Source organism: Lithobates pipiens, unplaced genomic scaffold (genome assembly GCF_037356315.1).
Source record: "Lithobates pipiens isolate NorthernLeopardFrog02 unplaced genomic scaffold, aLitPip1_a1.2 Scaffold_19, whole genome shotgun sequence".
Taxonomy (NCBI): domain Eukaryota; kingdom Metazoa; phylum Chordata; class Amphibia; order Anura; family Ranidae; genus Lithobates; species Lithobates pipiens.
This window is the reverse complement of record NW_027507764.1, coordinates 30,362,192-30,379,087: the sequence shown is the minus strand read 5'-3', so window position 1 is coordinate 30,379,087 and position 16,896 is coordinate 30,362,192. Positions and strand designations below refer to the sequence as shown.

At 45.2% G+C, this 16,896-nt stretch overlaps 1 protein-coding gene across 1 annotated transcript in view; it reads right to left on the bottom strand.

Annotated features, from left to right (window-relative positions):
- The window catches only part of LOC143997985 (ribosomal protein S6 kinase alpha-5-like), a 29,501-nt gene extending 12,945 nt beyond the window's left edge, over window positions 1–16,556 (bottom strand). The window contains exons 1-6 of the mRNA XM_077493785.1: window positions 16,394–16,556; window positions 16,268–16,298; window positions 14,982–15,162; window positions 14,015–14,761; window positions 13,501–13,567; window positions 12,853–12,922 (exon numbers count right to left, since the gene is read on the bottom strand). Coding sequence (XP_077349911.1) covers window positions 12,853–12,922; window positions 13,501–13,567; window positions 14,015–14,761; window positions 14,982–15,162; window positions 16,268–16,298; window positions 16,394–16,556 — 1,259 coding nt within the window. The remainder of the gene's footprint in view (window positions 1–12,852; window positions 12,923–13,500; window positions 13,568–14,014; window positions 14,762–14,981; window positions 15,163–16,267; window positions 16,299–16,393) is intronic.
- Between the last annotated feature and the right edge of the window lie 340 nt (window positions 16,557–16,896).

Sequence of the window (16,896 nt, the reverse complement as noted above, 5' to 3'; positions counted from 1 at the left end):
ACTGCAACACCATCCTCACCGAATTGGTGCCGGAAAACTACAGGATCCTAACCCAACACCGGATAGGGAAAAAAGGAGGAGGCCTAGCAGTGATCTTTAAAGGTCACCTGGATCTCACTAAACCATCATCTCAGAACCCAGTGCCTTTTATAGAAACCCTGACCCTACATCTTCAACTAACACCCCATGACACCACTCATATTCTACTGCGCTACAGACCACCGGGACCAAAGACCAATCTTCTTTCACCCCTCACGGAACCCTTTGCAATGCACACCCTAAAATTCAAAAATTTCCTGGCACTCGGAGATTTCAACCTTTGGGCAAACGAGCCCATAGACCCCATCGCGACTGCCTGCATCAATCAACTAGAAGAACTGGGTCTCCAGCAACTGATAGACTCCCACGCATGGGTCAGGACACACCCTGGACCTCATTTTCAAACAGAACATTGACATCAACATACTCGACAACATAACTCTGCCATGGACGGATCACCACGCCATCAAATTCAAAATAGCTACCAACATCACCAACAAAAAACGGAATCCTGTAACAACGCACTGGACCAGATCGCATAAAAAAATTGTATTCCGAATCCTTCAAATCCACTGTCCAACAAGATAACTACAATAACCTTAAAAAAAAAAAAAAAAAAAAAAAAAAAAATCGGATCACGTTCAAGACCCTTTGCCTCACCCACATTGCGTGCATAGAGAAGCTCTGCAATACCTAATGGAGAAAATAAATCATTACACAAACCGCAGTCTTCGATCAGCCAACAAAAACCTCCTCCTCGTGCCCAAAGCCCGGTATAAATCCAAGGGGGATCGGAGATTCGCTGTCCAAGGGCCTCGGCTATGGAATGCTCTACCAATCAACATCCGCCTGGAAGAAAATCACCTGGCTTTTAGGAAAAAAACTCAAGACCTTCCTCTTTTAGCAGATGATCAAAGCCCGCCACAGCGCCTAGAGGCGATTCAGTTCGCAATGTGCGCTATACAAGTATTTCATTCTTTCATGTATCGGTTTCTGACCTTGTGGGAGCTTTGGGGTGGCTTGCTTTAAGTGCCTTCAGGTTGGCAAGTTCCGGAAAGTCTACCTCAGGCCCAGCTGAGGCCACATAGTTTGCATATTTAAAAAAAAAAAATGTTTTATTTTTTTAATTGTGCAAAATGCAGCGGGAAAGCACTATATGGTTCAGTGTATATTCTGCCATGTAGATCGATGTCAAAAATAGGTGGAACCGGCTGGCCATTATCCCGAAAGCATTCTCCACTACTCTTCTGGCTCTGGCCAGCTGGTAATTAAAAACCCTCTGGTCCGGGGTGAGGGTCCTCATCCGTGACAAAGACGAAGAGGAGTCCTTCCACATTCTCCTCTGGAGGTTCCAAGCCCAAGCTGCCACTCTGGAAATGCCAGTAGAACTCAGTCTGTGCAATCACTCCATCATCCGACATCCGGACATTTTTCCCCATGTCCACATACAGGAACTCATATCTAGCCAACACCACCACCATCACAATACTATTATACCCCTTGTAATTATAGTAGGACCCCGAGTTAAGGGGGTGGGATGATGCATACGTGTTTCCCCATCAATTGCACCTCCACATTTGGGAAAGTCCCAATGGGTGGTAAAGTGGGAGGCCACAGTCTGCCATTCCTGTGGCATTGAAGGAAACTGTGGAGTCAAAAAATAGTCATTTCTTGATCATACATCACGGGACACAGGAGCTTCATTACATAGTGGGTTATATAGGCACCTCTGGTGATTGGACACTGGTTGACCCTAATTAAGGAGAATTCCTCCCCTATATAACCCCTCCCATCCGGGAGGCACCTCAGTTTTTTCGCCAGTGTCTGGTCGATGGTCACGTAAAACTTAGCTCTATGCGGGTCCGGGCGAGGGCCGAAGGGCTACAACAAACCGGATCCATACCTCGGGCCGATATTTGACTCCCAAGATGGTATGGTACCCGGGCCTCGTCTGCCGAAGACATGAGGTTTTGCCTGTAAGTCCTCTCCATTGGAAGACTGGACTCTGGGACAACCAGACTTGGGGTACTGTTGACTCAGGGCGCCCGTAAGTTTCTGGCAGAGTTTTTTACAAGGCCCAGGTAGGAGGATCTTTTCGTAAGAACCCCAGATACGCCTGAAGGTTGGCTAACAATACCCGCCGTGATGGGTGAAGGCTGGAATTGGTCTGAACACAGCAATTCCTGCGGCGGGGAACAGGTATGGGAAGTCATCCTATATATTTAATATGAATGGATTTCTTCATTGTGAGTAGTTGTATGTCTTACCTGGTTTCCACCACTAGATGGAGTAAGAGCAGCCTGATGCATACTTGCATGCCTTTCAATACTAACACGCTCAGTGAAATGCCTGGTTCTCCAGCTCTCACGTCTCCTTGCAGTCCCTGCCACAATAAAGGTAAAAGAGGGGTCCCACGCAGATCAGGGGGTCCCAGGTCACTCCTTTTGGGTTCTCCTCGCCCCCCCCCCGGATCTCACGGTCCTCGTGCGCGGGCGCGCTCCCGGCCTAATGGGGAAAGGGGGGGGGGGGGGTGTGGTTGCCAGCTGTGCACAATCAGGTGCTCTATGCTGTAATGCAGGCGCCAAAACGGCCGATTTAAAAGCCCAGAGCGTCAGGGGACTGTAAGGTGAGGCACAGGAGCTGTGGGCTGTAAGCATCCGTGGGATTGGATCCAGGCAAACCCTAAGACACCTACTCGGCATCATATTGTGCAGTTAAGCTAATATTGATTTATTGTGAGACTTTAAGCACAAACAAGTGATTGCATTTTACATTAGTAACTCTGCTTTGTAGCTCAGTACTATGTCTCCTCGTAAGAGGGTTTCAGGGGCAGGTAACAAAAGCACTGGCAAGTCACCGCCTAGGTCCAGGGGTTCCAAAGGTGCATGCAGATTACCATCCCCCTCTGCAAGAGCGGAGCCTGCATCTCAAGATGAGTCAGTGCCCCTTTCAGGCTTTGCAGCCTCTCCTAATGTCGCAGCCCCGGTCTATGTCACTGAGGACTCCCTTAGGGCTTCATTGGAGAGTTTTGAAGGGAGGATAATGAATTTTATTTCTGCTTCCCTAAAAGATAGCAGAAAAAGGGGTAGATCCCCTCCCTCTGCTGAAATCCCTCTCTCAGACAGTTGCTCTGAAAATGAGGAGAGATCCCTATCTTTAGAAAGGAATCATGAGCAGTCGGATCAGTCAGAGGATGAGGAGCTAGTCCCCTCCTCCCAGGCACTCAGAAAGCAGGTGCAGTATTACACTGAATTGGTGCGTACCACGTTCAGAATGCCGCCTGCTGAAGTCGCTACATCCTCTGTCTCTTCCCTGGGAGTCAGGAAAGCCCCACAGACTGCTTGTTCCTTCCCAATTCATCCTTTAATGGCTGACTTGATGTATGAGGACTGGGGACATCCCGATAAACTGTTTACTCCTCCCAAGAGGTTTTCTATGAATTATCCCGTGGAGGAAAGTTTCACCAAGAAATGGGGGGCCCCATCTGTTGATGCGGCTATCTCTTGTGTGAATAAAAACCTAACTTGTCCTTTGGATAATGCGCAGGTATTTAAGGATCCAGCTGACAAAAGGCTGGAAACCTTGTTAAAAGCCTCCTTTTCCATGGCCGGCGCTGTGGTGCAACCTACAGTCGCAGCCGTGGGGTTGTGTCAGTTCCTTAAGGAACAGGTCAAACAAATGTTTGAACTCCTCCCTAGCGAGGAAGTAGTGAAATATGCAGAGATGCCTCACATCTTATGTTTCATAATTGATGCGATTTTGGATTCTGTCCAACAAGCATCCCGTTTGTCCCTTATGTTGGTACACATGCGTAGGGCTCTATGGCTAAAAAATTGGGCCGCTGAGATGTCATGCAAAAAGCATTTGGCTGGGTTCCCGTTTAAAGGGGAACGTTTGTTTGGAGAAGAACTAGATAAATTCATCCAAAATATCTCAGGAGGTAAATCTACACTCCTTCCAGTCAAGAAGAGTAAGCGTCCCTCATTCAGGCGTACTCTTTCTCCCGAAGCGTCAAGCTCTAAACAGTGGCGACGGCCTTCCCAGCCCTCCGCTGCTAGAAAGCCTCAGGGCCGAGCCCAGGGACAGAAAAAGACTTGGGGGCGGAAGCCTGCCAAGCAAACCTCCAAGACCTCCTTGTGAAGGGGCGCCCCCACTCGGCTGAGTGGGGGGAAGGCTCCTGCGGTTTGCAGGCGCCTGGCGGGAGGAGATTCAGGACAAGTGGGTGATCTCTTCGGTATCTCTGGGCTACAGGCTAGAATTTCAGAAGATTCCACCCTCTCGTTTTCTAAGGTCAAGGATCCCCAAGGATCCGATAGAGCGGAAATCGCTACTCCTGGCCTTAGATCTGTTACTATCCCAAGGAGTGATAGTAGAGGTGAGCCCGAAAGATCAGGGTTCAGGTTTTTATTCGAATCTCTTCACCGTCCCAAAACCAAACGGAAGTGTCAGACCTATCTTGGATCTGAGAGACTTGAACCGGTTTCTACACATCCAGACCTTCCGGATGCAGTCTATACGCACTGTGGTTTCCTCCCTGCAGGGAGGAGAATTCATGGCATCAATAGATATCAGAGATGCATATCTCCATGTGCCAATATTTCCCGCGCACCAGAAGTTCCTAAGGTTCGCGATAGAGCAACGCCACTTTCAATTTGTGGCCCTGCCATTCGGCCTAGCCACGGCCCCCCGAGTCTTCACGAAGATTCTAGACCCTCTCTTAGCAACTTTAAGAGTTCAGGGCATAGCCGTCATGGCCTACCTAGACGACTTGCTTCTCGTAGAGAGAACTATAACGAGCCTAAGTCGCAGCGTCACCAAAACGCTAGAACATCTGGGCCGCCTAGGTTGGATTATAAACCTAGAAAAGTCGTCTCTGCAACCGACCACCAGGTTGGATTACCTGGGTCTCATTATCGACACCGCTCAGGGCAGGGTGCTCCTTCCAGGGCCAAAGGCCTTGGCCATTGGAGATCTGGTGCGCCTAGTTCTGGGCAGAAGATCTCCCTCTATTCGCCTATGTATGAGACTATTGGGAAAGATGGTCGCCTCATTCGAGGCCGTCCCATTTGCCCAGTTCCACTCAAGGCCCCTGCAAAGATGCATCCTTGCGATTTGGAACAGGAAGCCCCAATCCCTGGATCTTCCTATGCGTTTATCCCCCCGGGCACGCAAGAGTCTTGTTTGGTGGTTACAAACCAGAAATTTGCTAAAAGGCAAAACCTTCCTTCCCCTCTCATGGAAGATTGTCACAACGGATGCCAGCCTGACAGGCTGGGGAGCCGTATTAGAGGGAACATGCTCGCAGGGAAAATGGTCTGCGACCGAAAGTCTGTTGCCCATAAATATCCTAGAGATTCGGGCAGTTTACATGGCACTCAGAGAGTTGTCACACAGACTGCAAGGTTTCCCGGTTCGGATTCAGTCCGACAATGCCACCGCGGTGGCTTATATCAATCACCAGGGCGGTACCAGAAGTCTGGTGGCCCAAAACGAGGTGAATCGCATACTTGTCTGGGCAGAAGAGCATGTTCCGTGCCTCTCTGCAGTCTTCATCCCAGGAGTGGAGAATTGGCAGGCGGATTATCTCAGCCGCCAGCAGTTGTGCCCAGGAGAATGGGCTCTGCACCCCGATGTGTTTCGAGACATATGTTACAAATGGGGCACTCCAGACGTGGATCTTTTTGCGTCCAGATTCAACAGGAAACTGGACAACTTTGTGTCAAGGACAAGAGATGCACTTGCTCAGGGGTCAGATGCTCTGACGGTTCCCTGGAATCAGTACAATCTGATCTATGCCTTCCCCCCGAACCCGCTACTGTCACGGTTCCTGGGAAGGGTCAAGAGGGAGGCGAAGTCGGTCCTTCTAGTGGCCCCGGCGACCATGGTTCGCAGAAATCATGAAGCTAGCAGTGGGCAGGCCATGGACCCTCCCCCTCCGGCCAGATCTGCTCTCGCAGGGCCCAATTTACCATCCTGCTTTACGCAGTCTGAATTTGACGGTCTGGCTGCTGAGACCCACATTTTAAAAGACCGTGGTCTTTCGGGGCCAGTCCTTTCCACTCTGGTCAATGCCAGAAAGCCGGCCTCCAGGCGTATCTATTACAAGATCTGGAGGGCATATGTTTCCTGGTGTGAACCCAGGAGATGGCACCCCAGAAGGTATGTCATTAACAGAATCTTGGCCTTTCTCCAATCAGGCCTTGAATTGAATTTGGCCATAAGCACCATCAAGGTGCAGATTTCGGCCCTGTCGGTCTTTTTACAAAGACCGCTTGCATCACATTCCCTAGTACGGGCCTTTATCCAGGGGGCTATGCGGATGAGACCGCCAGTCAGACCTCCGGTATGCCCATGGGATCTGAATTTGGTTCTCTCGGCCTTAGTAGCCCAACCATTTGAACCTTTGCATCTTGCTTCGTTAGTCCTCTTGACAAAGAAGCTAGTCTTCCTAGTAGCCATATCCACGGCTAGAAGGGTATCAGAATTGGCAGCTCTTTCTTGTAAAGAGCCCTATTTAATTATCCATAAGGACCGGGTGGTTATGTGTCCCAACAGGTCCTTTCTACCTAAGGTGGTTTCAGGTTTTCATCTGAATCAAGATATAATCCTACCATCCTTTTTTCCAAATCCTCAGTCCATAGAGGAAGAGTCCTTACACACTTTAGATGTGGTTAGAGCAATCAGTCTTTATCTTCAAGCAACTGCTCAGATAAGAAAAACTGACTGCTTATTTATTCTGCCAGAAGGCCCTAGAAGGGGTCAGGCAGCGTCAAAGTCCACTCTCTCAAGATGGATCAGACAGGTTATTTCTCAGGCCTATAGCTTAAAGGGGAAGATTCCTCCTTTTCAGGTGAAAGCGCACTCTACTAGGGCTGTCAGTGCTTCTTGGGCAGTGCATCACCAGGCCTCCCTGGCTCAGATCTGTAAGGCTGTGACTTGGTCATCAGTCCACACATTCACCAGATTCTATCAGGTGGATGTCAGAGGGCAAGAGGATATCGCCTTCGGGCGCAGTGTACTGCAGGCTGCAGTTTAGGTCCTCAGGTCCCTGGCGGTCTATGCTTATGATCTGTGTCTCCCTCCCCTCAACCTGAGCATTGCTTTGGGACATCCCACTATGTAATGAAGCTCCTGTGTCCCGTGATGTATGATCAAGAAAATTGGATTTTTATATACAGCTTACCTGTAAAATCCTTTTCTTGAGAGTACATCACGGGACACAGGGCTCCCGCCCCTCTTGGGTTTTACGTGGTTCTTATTGCTTTGCTACAAAACTGAGGTGCCTCCCGGATGGGAGGGGTTATATAGGGGAGGAATTCTCCTTAATTAGGGTCAACCAGTGTCCAATCACCAGAGGTGCCTATATAACCCACTATGTAATGAAGCTCCTGTGTCCCGTGATGTACTCTCAAGAAAAGGATTTTACAGGTAAGCTGTATATAAAAATCCCATTTTTGCACATCAACATTGCAAGCAGATTAGACAAACATTTTTTTGTCCAACATGAGTATAACATTTTTTGAAATGAGTATTTAAAGACAAAAGTATAAGGTCCACTTATCAGATTCCTCACCCCATCTGATGGCCCATTGCAAAAAATTAGGGGGAGGGGGGATGTTTTGGACAGGTAACCCTCTCCAATTCATTGAGAGCTGAATGCCTAAATAATGTGTGATACTTTGGCCAGCCCCTCCTTACTTACCTGTCCGGTGGGCTGCCAATAGTGTAAGTAGTATCATAATACAAAAATACACACTGAAACAAATGGAAGTACATATTTACATTCTGCTACTGCCTATCAAGATAATAATGGGAGAAAAAAAAAAAAAAAAAAAAAAAAAACTTTAAACAGTAGCATTTGAACGTATTGAGGCAGGCCCTTGCACTACATGCTTTGGTGAATTCATCCATAAATCGGACCACAAAAGAGGTAGGTATAGTGTGTATAGGTTTGACAAAGTCAGCAGGTAGAGGTCTGCTATCAGCTGACTTAGCGGTTAGGGGGAGGGGGGTTCGAAATGAGTTTGGCCCAAAAAAAAAAAAAAAAAAAGGAGCAGGCCTCTGGCACTTTGCATGAATTTAAGGATACACCTAACATTTGTACACATTTTAGGGGGTGTTTAAGGGAAAGCACTACTATGAAGCTGACAAAATACTGTACATTGCTAAGTGACTAGGCTAGGAGGTGTATATGGGCCCAGAAGTGAAGGCAAATATGCATGAAGGACAAAAAAAAGGAACTTAATGCGGGGTTCCACCCTAAAGTAGAACTTCCGCTCATCAAAACCCTCCCCCTCTCCGGTGTCACATTTGGCACCTTTCAGGGGGGAGGGGGGGGTGCAGATACCTGTCTAAGACAGGTATTTGCACCCACTTCCGGGCATAGACTCCCACGGGAGTCTATGCAGTTTCCTGTCCCACCGTACTGTCTGCTGGGACACACACGGGTCCCAGAGACAGCGCGGACCATTCCTAGTGCGCTGTTTGACTCGCGCATGCGCAGTAGGGAACCGGGAAAGTGAAGCCGCAACACTTCACTTCCCGATTCCCTCACCTAGAATGGCGGCGGCAGCAGCAGCCGAGACCCGAGCGATCGATCTTGGCTGCTGACATCGCTGGACCCTGGGACAGGTGAGTGTCTATTAAAAGTCAGCAGCTGTAATATTTATAGCTGCTGGCTTTTAATATTTTTTTTTATAGGTGGAATCCCTCTTTAAAAGCTTCCAGCATGCATGAGGACAAAGGGGCACATCATATTACAATCATGGTAGTTAGGAAATGATGAAAGAAATACAATACATTAAATATAGAATGTGATGTTAAAGGATAAAACTTACCTTCATATAGTCCTTCTGCAGGACCTGAGTGATGGCAGAACAGGTCTCTGGAATAATGATCCCAGAGCCTGGGGGGGGAGATGCCTACAGAGAACTTGAGGTCCTGAAGACTCTCCCTGCCGCCAAGTACTGCAACGTGGCGATGAGCCTCTGCTCCGGAGTGATGGCTTGCCACATGCAGGTATCCTGCCTGCTGATATAAGGGGACAGCAAAGCCAGCAGACGGTGAAAAACGGGGTCCGTCATCCGGAGATAATTCCTGAAATCAGGATTATTCTCCCGGTTCTCGCAAAGCAAAGGCATGTGCAAGAACTGGTCACACTGGCGCAACCAATTCTTTGTCCACAAACTCCTCGCCCTGTTCATGGACCGGGCTTCTGTCAAAGCTAAAATCTCAACACCAAGCCCCTGCACACCACAAACTCTACAAAGGAGTATGTTCACGCAACATAGCTTCAAAATGGTCGGCTGATCAGAACAGACTAACAGAAAGCACCGATAAACAGCAGGGCCTGAAAGAATGAACTGAAAATCAGCAATGAGCGGACAATAAGCACTGAAAATCAAATACGGTACCATAAATAGCACGCAATGACAAACAAATGCAAACTGACTACACGCACTGATAAGCAGATATGAACCCACAAGCACAAAAATTGAGGAGCAGTAACGATCTGAAGCACAAGTCTGAAAAGGGCAAATAGTCTCGAAAACCAAACTTCTACCAACACGTGATAAAACACAAGATCGGCAGAAGGAGCCCAAAGGGTGCCGGACGTGGTGCTGAACTTCCCTTTTACAGTCCCGTCATACGTCACCGCGTTCTTGGCGATCGGAAATTCCGACAACTTTGTGCGACCCTGTGTATGCAAGACAAGTTTGAGCCAACATCCGTCGGAAAAAAAAAATCCAATGGATTTTGTTGTCGGAATGTCCGACCGTGTGTATGAGGCATAAGAGCTGTGAAAAATGTGGAATAGACTCCCTCCAGAGGTGGTTCTGGCCAGCCTGCTTTAAAAAGGCATGGATTCTTTCGTAAAATGTACATAATATAACTGGGTACTGACATTTATAGGTAAAGTTGATCCGGGGAAAATACAATTGCCTCTCGAGGGATCAGGAATGATTTTTTTTTTCCCCTGCCCCTGTAGCACATTGGATCATGCTTTGCTGTGGTTTTTTTCACCTTCCTGTGAATCAACTGGGTATAGAATTATGAAAATGGGATTGTATGTCTTATTTATTTAACTATTTCTTGTCTCTTATTGGTTGAACTAGATGGATCCGTGTCTTTTCAACCTAACTATGCAAACTTGGTTTATATAAAATTTTTAGGACATTTAACCGCTAGCAGACTTGCGCACAACGATGTACGTCGGCACAATGACACGGCTGCGCAAATGGGCGTACCTGTACATCCCCTTTAAGATGCGACATTGTGGGCATGCGCACCTGCCGAATACTCAGTGAGCGTGCCCAGGGGCTCCAAGTCCACCAAGGGCCTGGATAGTGACACAGAGCCGCAGAACGGGGAGATGCCTATATAAAACAAAAAAGGCATTTACCTGTTCTGCCTAGCAACATGACAGGGATCTACTGCTCCCTGCCATTGGGAGCGGTGATCTCTGTCATGTTGTAGTGAGCCCTCCCCCCCTACAGTAAAGCCGCGTACACACGGGCGGACTGTCTGGCCAACTTAGTCCGTCAGACAATCCGATGGACAGTCCGTCCTACTTTCGAATGAACAGACTTGACCACACACGGATGCACAAACAGTCCGTCGAAAGCTTGCGCGATGACGTGTACAGCACGTACGACAGGACTAGAAATAGGAAGTCCAATACACAGCAATGCAACCTTCCGCCGTGTAAATCCTTTCTGAGCATGCGCCATACTTAGTCCGTCGAACTAGCCTACTGACGAGCGGATTGTCCGCTGAAACCAAAGTTGGACGGACAATATTACGGAAATTCCGAAATACTTAGTCCGCCAGACTGCACGCTGAAAAAGTCCGCTGAAGCCCACACACGAGCGGACTGTCCGCTGAAATGTGTTTCGACGGACTAAGTTGGCCAGACAGCCCGCCCGTGTGTACGCGGCTTTAGAATCACTCCCTAGGACAGACTTGATTCACCCCCCTAGTGTTAACCCCTTCCCTGCCAGTGTAATCAGTGCATTTTACAGCACTGATCACTGTATAAAAAGGTCACTGGTCCGAAAAACGTGTCAAGTGTCCGATGTGTCGTCTGCAATGTCACAATATGCAATTTTCAGATCGCTGCCATTACTAATAAAGATGCCAAAAATCTATCCCCTATTTTGTAGACGCTATAACTTTTGCGCAAACCAATAAATATACGTTTATTGCAATTTTTTTTTAACCAAAAATATGTAGAATACATATCAGCCTAAACTGAAAAAGAAACGCGTTTATATATTTTTGGGGGATTATTATAGCAAAAAGTTTATATATTTTTCTTCAAATTTTTTTTGTTTGTTTATACAGCACAAAAAATAAACTGCAGAGACGATCAAATATCACCAAAAGAAAGCTCTATTTGTGGGGAAAAAAGGACGTCAATTTTGTTTGGGCGCAAAAAAAAAAAAAATAAAAATAATAATATATCCGGGATTATTATGTTCCTGCAATGTGGGTGATAAACTCCGAGATGAATTCACATGGAAATGGAAAATGGTCAATTTAACCACTTAAGCCCCGGACCAATTTGCAGACAAAGGACCAAGCCCCTTTTTGCGATTCGGCACTGCGTCGATTTAACTGACAATTGCGCGGCCGTACGATGTGGATCCCAAACAAAAATGGCGTCCTTTTTGTCTCGCAAATAGAGCTTTCTTTTGGTGGCATTTGATCACCTCTGCGGTTTTTATTTTTTGCGCTATAAACAAAAATAGAGCGACAATTTTGAAAAAAAAAATGATTTTTTTTTTACTATAATAAATATCCCCCAAAAAAATATAAAAAAAACCCCAAACTTTTCTTCCTCAGTTTAGGCCGATACGTATCCTACATATTTTTGGTAAAAATCGCAATTAGCGATTGATTGGTTTGCGCAAAAGTTATAGCCTTTACAAACTAGGGGATAGTTAACTTTTTTTTTTTACTAGTAATGGCGGTGATCAGTGATTTTTATTGTGACTGCAACATTATGGCGGACACAAACATTTTTGATACCTTTTTGGGACCATTGTCATTTATACAGCAATCAGTGCTATTTAAATGCACCGATTCCTGTGTAAATGACACTGGTAGTGAAGGAGTTAACCACTAGGGGCAGTGTAGTGATGTGTGACGTTATGTTTTTTTATTGTAGGGGGCGTGGCCTGGCATGTGACGTCACTGATCATCCTTCCATATAAAAAGGGAAGAGACGATTGGTGACAGCCACACTAGGAAGCACGGGGAGAGGTTTGTTTACACAGACCTCTCCTCGTTCTTCAGGTCTGTAACGAGATCGCACGACACCAGTGGCGATCGGGTCTGCTGCGGCCACAGTCAGGGAGCTTTCCGCTGGCGGCGTGCTCCTGACTCATGACTGGGCACTTAAAAAGCAACCTACAGGTACGTGCTTGTGCCCAGCCGTGCCATTCTGCCAACGTACATCGGCAGTCCTTAAGTGGTTAAAGAAAACCTGAAGATTCTCTGTATCTGGCTATTCTATACAACTCTGGTGGATTTGCTCAAAGCAAGAGTTACCTGGAAGTTGCAATTTCCCTCAACGATGAACCCAATTCATATATGCCATTTGGCAAAGGGGTGACATACATGTATATACCCCTTTCAATACTAAACCGGTCCTTCTAAACCTGGCTGACAACACTGCTTGAGATTTTGATGCAGCAGGGGCAGTATTTGTCAGCTCAAAAAGTAATTCAGGAGCTCACTGGATATTTTTACATACGCAGAAAATTCAAGAGCTCCACCCAGTGCACAGGAGGAGTAACTACTCATATGTACAAGTTACATTCCCCATGTACACCAGGCAGGGAGTCTTGTTCATCCACTGGAGATAGTCCAGACTTCTCATCTAAAAAAAAAATATAAAGAAATATTGTTAAAGCAAAAATAGAGATAATCCCCGAAATTAAATCATGAAAATGAAATTTATAATAAACTGCATGTGGTCAGTTCTGAGGGTCTATTTTTCCTGTAGAATAAACGGGTATCCTGCAGTAGAAAATTATGTATGAAATGGTAATAAAATTATAAAGGTCACAGGTTGTGGTTTAATAAAAAAAAAAAAAAAAAAGGTTCCATCAAGAGGCAATATCACAGGTTGTGGGAATTACAAAATATCCCCAAAATAGACAAATCTAGCTAATAAGACAAAATGCATAGAGACCTACACCAACCAATAAGCAACCACCCTTCTCAGGTCTGACTGCTCTAGATTGAGAAAAACTGAAAAACCCAGGTTCCTGTTACTGCTCTAAATGTGTTATAATTGGTCTCGGCAATGCCATGATAAAGTAGAAACCATTAAAAAAAGTTAAAACAGCAAACTGGCAATATCATATGCAACAAGAGTCCTGCTGTCATCATTGTTGGCTAGAAGGCCTTTTGTATTAGCCTATTTGATTCAGGTTTCCTTTTAATTCTCCTAACTGCAAGGCTTATCCTTGCAATTAGAGTTGCTAACAGAGGTTCCATCATTGGCATAACTCCCTCCTTCCTGAGATGAAAGGGAAGGACACATAGCACAAGGTACGTAGGCATTCAACACAAGCCATGCTAGTCTTGCAAGACTTTAGAGGTTGGATGAAAGGTTTAGTACATTACAACATTCTTGGGAGGCAAGTGGTACATTTTGGAGAGATCTGTACATCAGAAGAGAAAAGAAAGAAAAAAAAAAAAAAAAATAAATAAAAATGGGGGGGGGGGGGGGGGAATCCCTCGAAAAGGAGGCAGCTATGCATTGAAAGGGAACGCATTGTCTTAGTGATCAAAGCAAAATCACTCATGGATATTGTGGTACAAAGAGTAATGACTGCTAGAGTGACATGACCATAAAACATTGAATAGAGAATTGAAAAAGCCACCATACCTGAGAAAGTTGGCCATATGTGATGTTCTTTCCGATGCACCGTCACTCACCAATTTGTGTTCATTCAATGTCTACCTCTGCACCAACATGTAAGGAAAATGCATCATCAAATACGATAAGTGCCCCTTCCATGTTGTCCTTTTGTGGTTCTGGAGTCATTCCAGAATGAGATCCAGAAGGGTCTGTGGTCAAAAGGTAAGACAAGGATGAGATGGAAACCCTATCCTGTGAGTTGTTCAGGTGGGTAGCCATGAATTCCCCAGAACTTCTTTTCATGGGATCCTCATCTTCTTGTCCTATGGCTGTATCTGGGGTCTCTTCCTTCCATCGTTCACTCACATATTTCAGGATTTTTGTAGCTTTACTCCTTTTTATATAGTCAATGGCCAAAAGATTGACACGCATCCTTCGTATCTCAGTGGGAATCTTTCTCCATGCTTCAGGAGGGTTGTCCGTATGAAAATTGTTCTGCCAGTCAACAAAATGTTTATATCCTTCATCAAGGGTGGCCACCTGCCATGGAATCTCCCCCGTGAGTAGGCAGTAGATGATGACACCAAACGACCACACATCCAGGCTACCATCTACAACCAGTCCATCTGAGATGGTCACGTCACGCAAATCTGGGGCCATGTAGGATTTACTGCCACACCTGGAGGTTAACACTGTGCCTCTGATCTTGATGAAGTGGCAGTCTTTGTGGAACACCAAAATGTTTTCTGGCTTCAAATCCATATGAACAAGTCCTTTCTTGGATATGAATTCAAGAGCATTGGAGATCTGTACAGAACACCCCTTGACTGCATCTTCTGGAATTCCCACCTAGGAAAAAATAAATAAAATATCAAAATAGATGGTAATACAGTTTGGAATAATATAAAAAGAGAAAGTCAGAATCAGTTACAGTACATGTATGGCCATAACTTTTTACCACCATTAGGACAAAGTAATGGAAATGTCTAAATATTAGTTTAGCACTTTTTTTATCAAAACAAAAATAAATAAAAAAAAAAAGGCTATACTGAAACCTTAATGTACTTACGTGTGGTAAAATCATGGAGAACAGATCACCAACCGGGGCCAGTTCCTGGGCAAAGACAAAGTAGTCGATGGTGGTGAAGGCGACGTCATAACATCCGATGATATTGGGATGAGGAGAAAGTAAGTATGAAACACTGAACTCCTGGAGGAAAGACCTCTGGCTGGTTCTCTTTATCCATGACCTTTAAAAAATAAAAAATAAAAAGACACACACACACACACACACACACACACACACACTTTACTTGGATTAAAATTGGAATTTTTTTCAATGTCCACATCAAAATCTCAATCTTGGAGCAACACATCTGATTAAAATGTTGGCGAAAGTATTATGCTTTGTTTAAAGCTAAATGTCAGCTTTACCGGCAGTCGGCTCTCCCGTACTGAAAAAGCTTTACGGGACTGAAATTTCCTATTCAATTTTTTTTTTTCAATGTGCATTAGAAGCAGCAACAAGTCAGACAGAACCTGTAACGGCACCCCTAATATAAAGGGGGTTAACGCCGTTTACGATGTTCCCTCTCCTAGACACACATCCACTCGCTACCAATATCCACAGCTAAACGACCCTTTCCTATAGGAGCCGACCCCTCTGGCAAAAAGACGAGACGCACTCTGTCTCTTCTGTAGTAGGAATGACTTTATTATTGAGAAACATTGTAACTTTATACACAATTCAAGGCACATGCTTTAACATGAACAAGGGCCCAGCTCCACCCACACATCCCAAGACTCAACACCTCATCCTGACGTCTGCTAGGCTTCAAACGATCCCACCCAATACACATCTTTTCACAAAGGGTTGGCAGCCAGTCTGTCTGTCACTTTACAATACACACAAGGACAGACTTAAATGAACAATAGAAATGCAAAACAACTTAATTCCTCACAGCAATGATACTTAACCCCCATATACAGTATACATCCAATCTATATACAATGTATATACAGCCTTGAATATGGCTATCACAGACCATATCGGGGGGTTTCTTTTATTCACCCCGTGTCCAAAGTGACCCCACTGTCACAGAACCCATCTTGTTTCCTAGCTGGGGACGTCCGTCATTAGTATCATATCCTCCCCAGCCTGACTGTTCCTGGCCCACCCCTTTCATTCATTGGATTTCTGTTATTTTAATCATGGAGGATCAGCATCACATGTGATCATTAATCGAGGCAGTCTGCATGCAAATAGTTTACTCCTCCGGGCAGATATGTACCCATCAAAGTATTTTGATATTTGCACAACTCTTCCCAAAATGAAAACTAAATAATTCTACCAACATTAATTCATATTTTACACTAGAGATGTAATCTAATAGTCAAAAAAGATAAAATTTACAGGCATAAACATAAATGCTCATAGACGATATTGATATTAAAAAATGTTGGTTAGAATAATTTACTGACCTGTTATCTTGTCGTTTGCCAACAATACTCTTCCATAGCCTCCTTCTCCCAGTTCCTTCACAGTGAGGAAGTACTCCTGTAAGTCTACCTTCACTAGTCCTTGGGACCAGAAGGAGAACATTCTGTCCAGAAGTCCTTCCACATCATCAGCAACGGAGGCCATAGTGTCCTGGAAAGAGGGAAAAAAAAAAAAAAAAAAAAAAAAAACACAACCCCCACAGAAAAAACATTTTATAATAATAGAAACTTTAGAAATGTGTCAAATATGAATACCATTAAATATATCTGTAAATATGAAATGCTCAATAAAGCTCCACCTCTTAATGAATGTGACTCAGGAATAAGGTTCAGTTATATAAGTGAGAGCTTTAAACAGAGCAACAGAAATGTATGGAGAACAGTTAAAAGGACCTGAATATGGAAATACAGCGATCCATATACAAGACAATTATCAAGGAAATGTATAACTTGGTCAAAGTACAAAATCAAAGACTTATAACAAT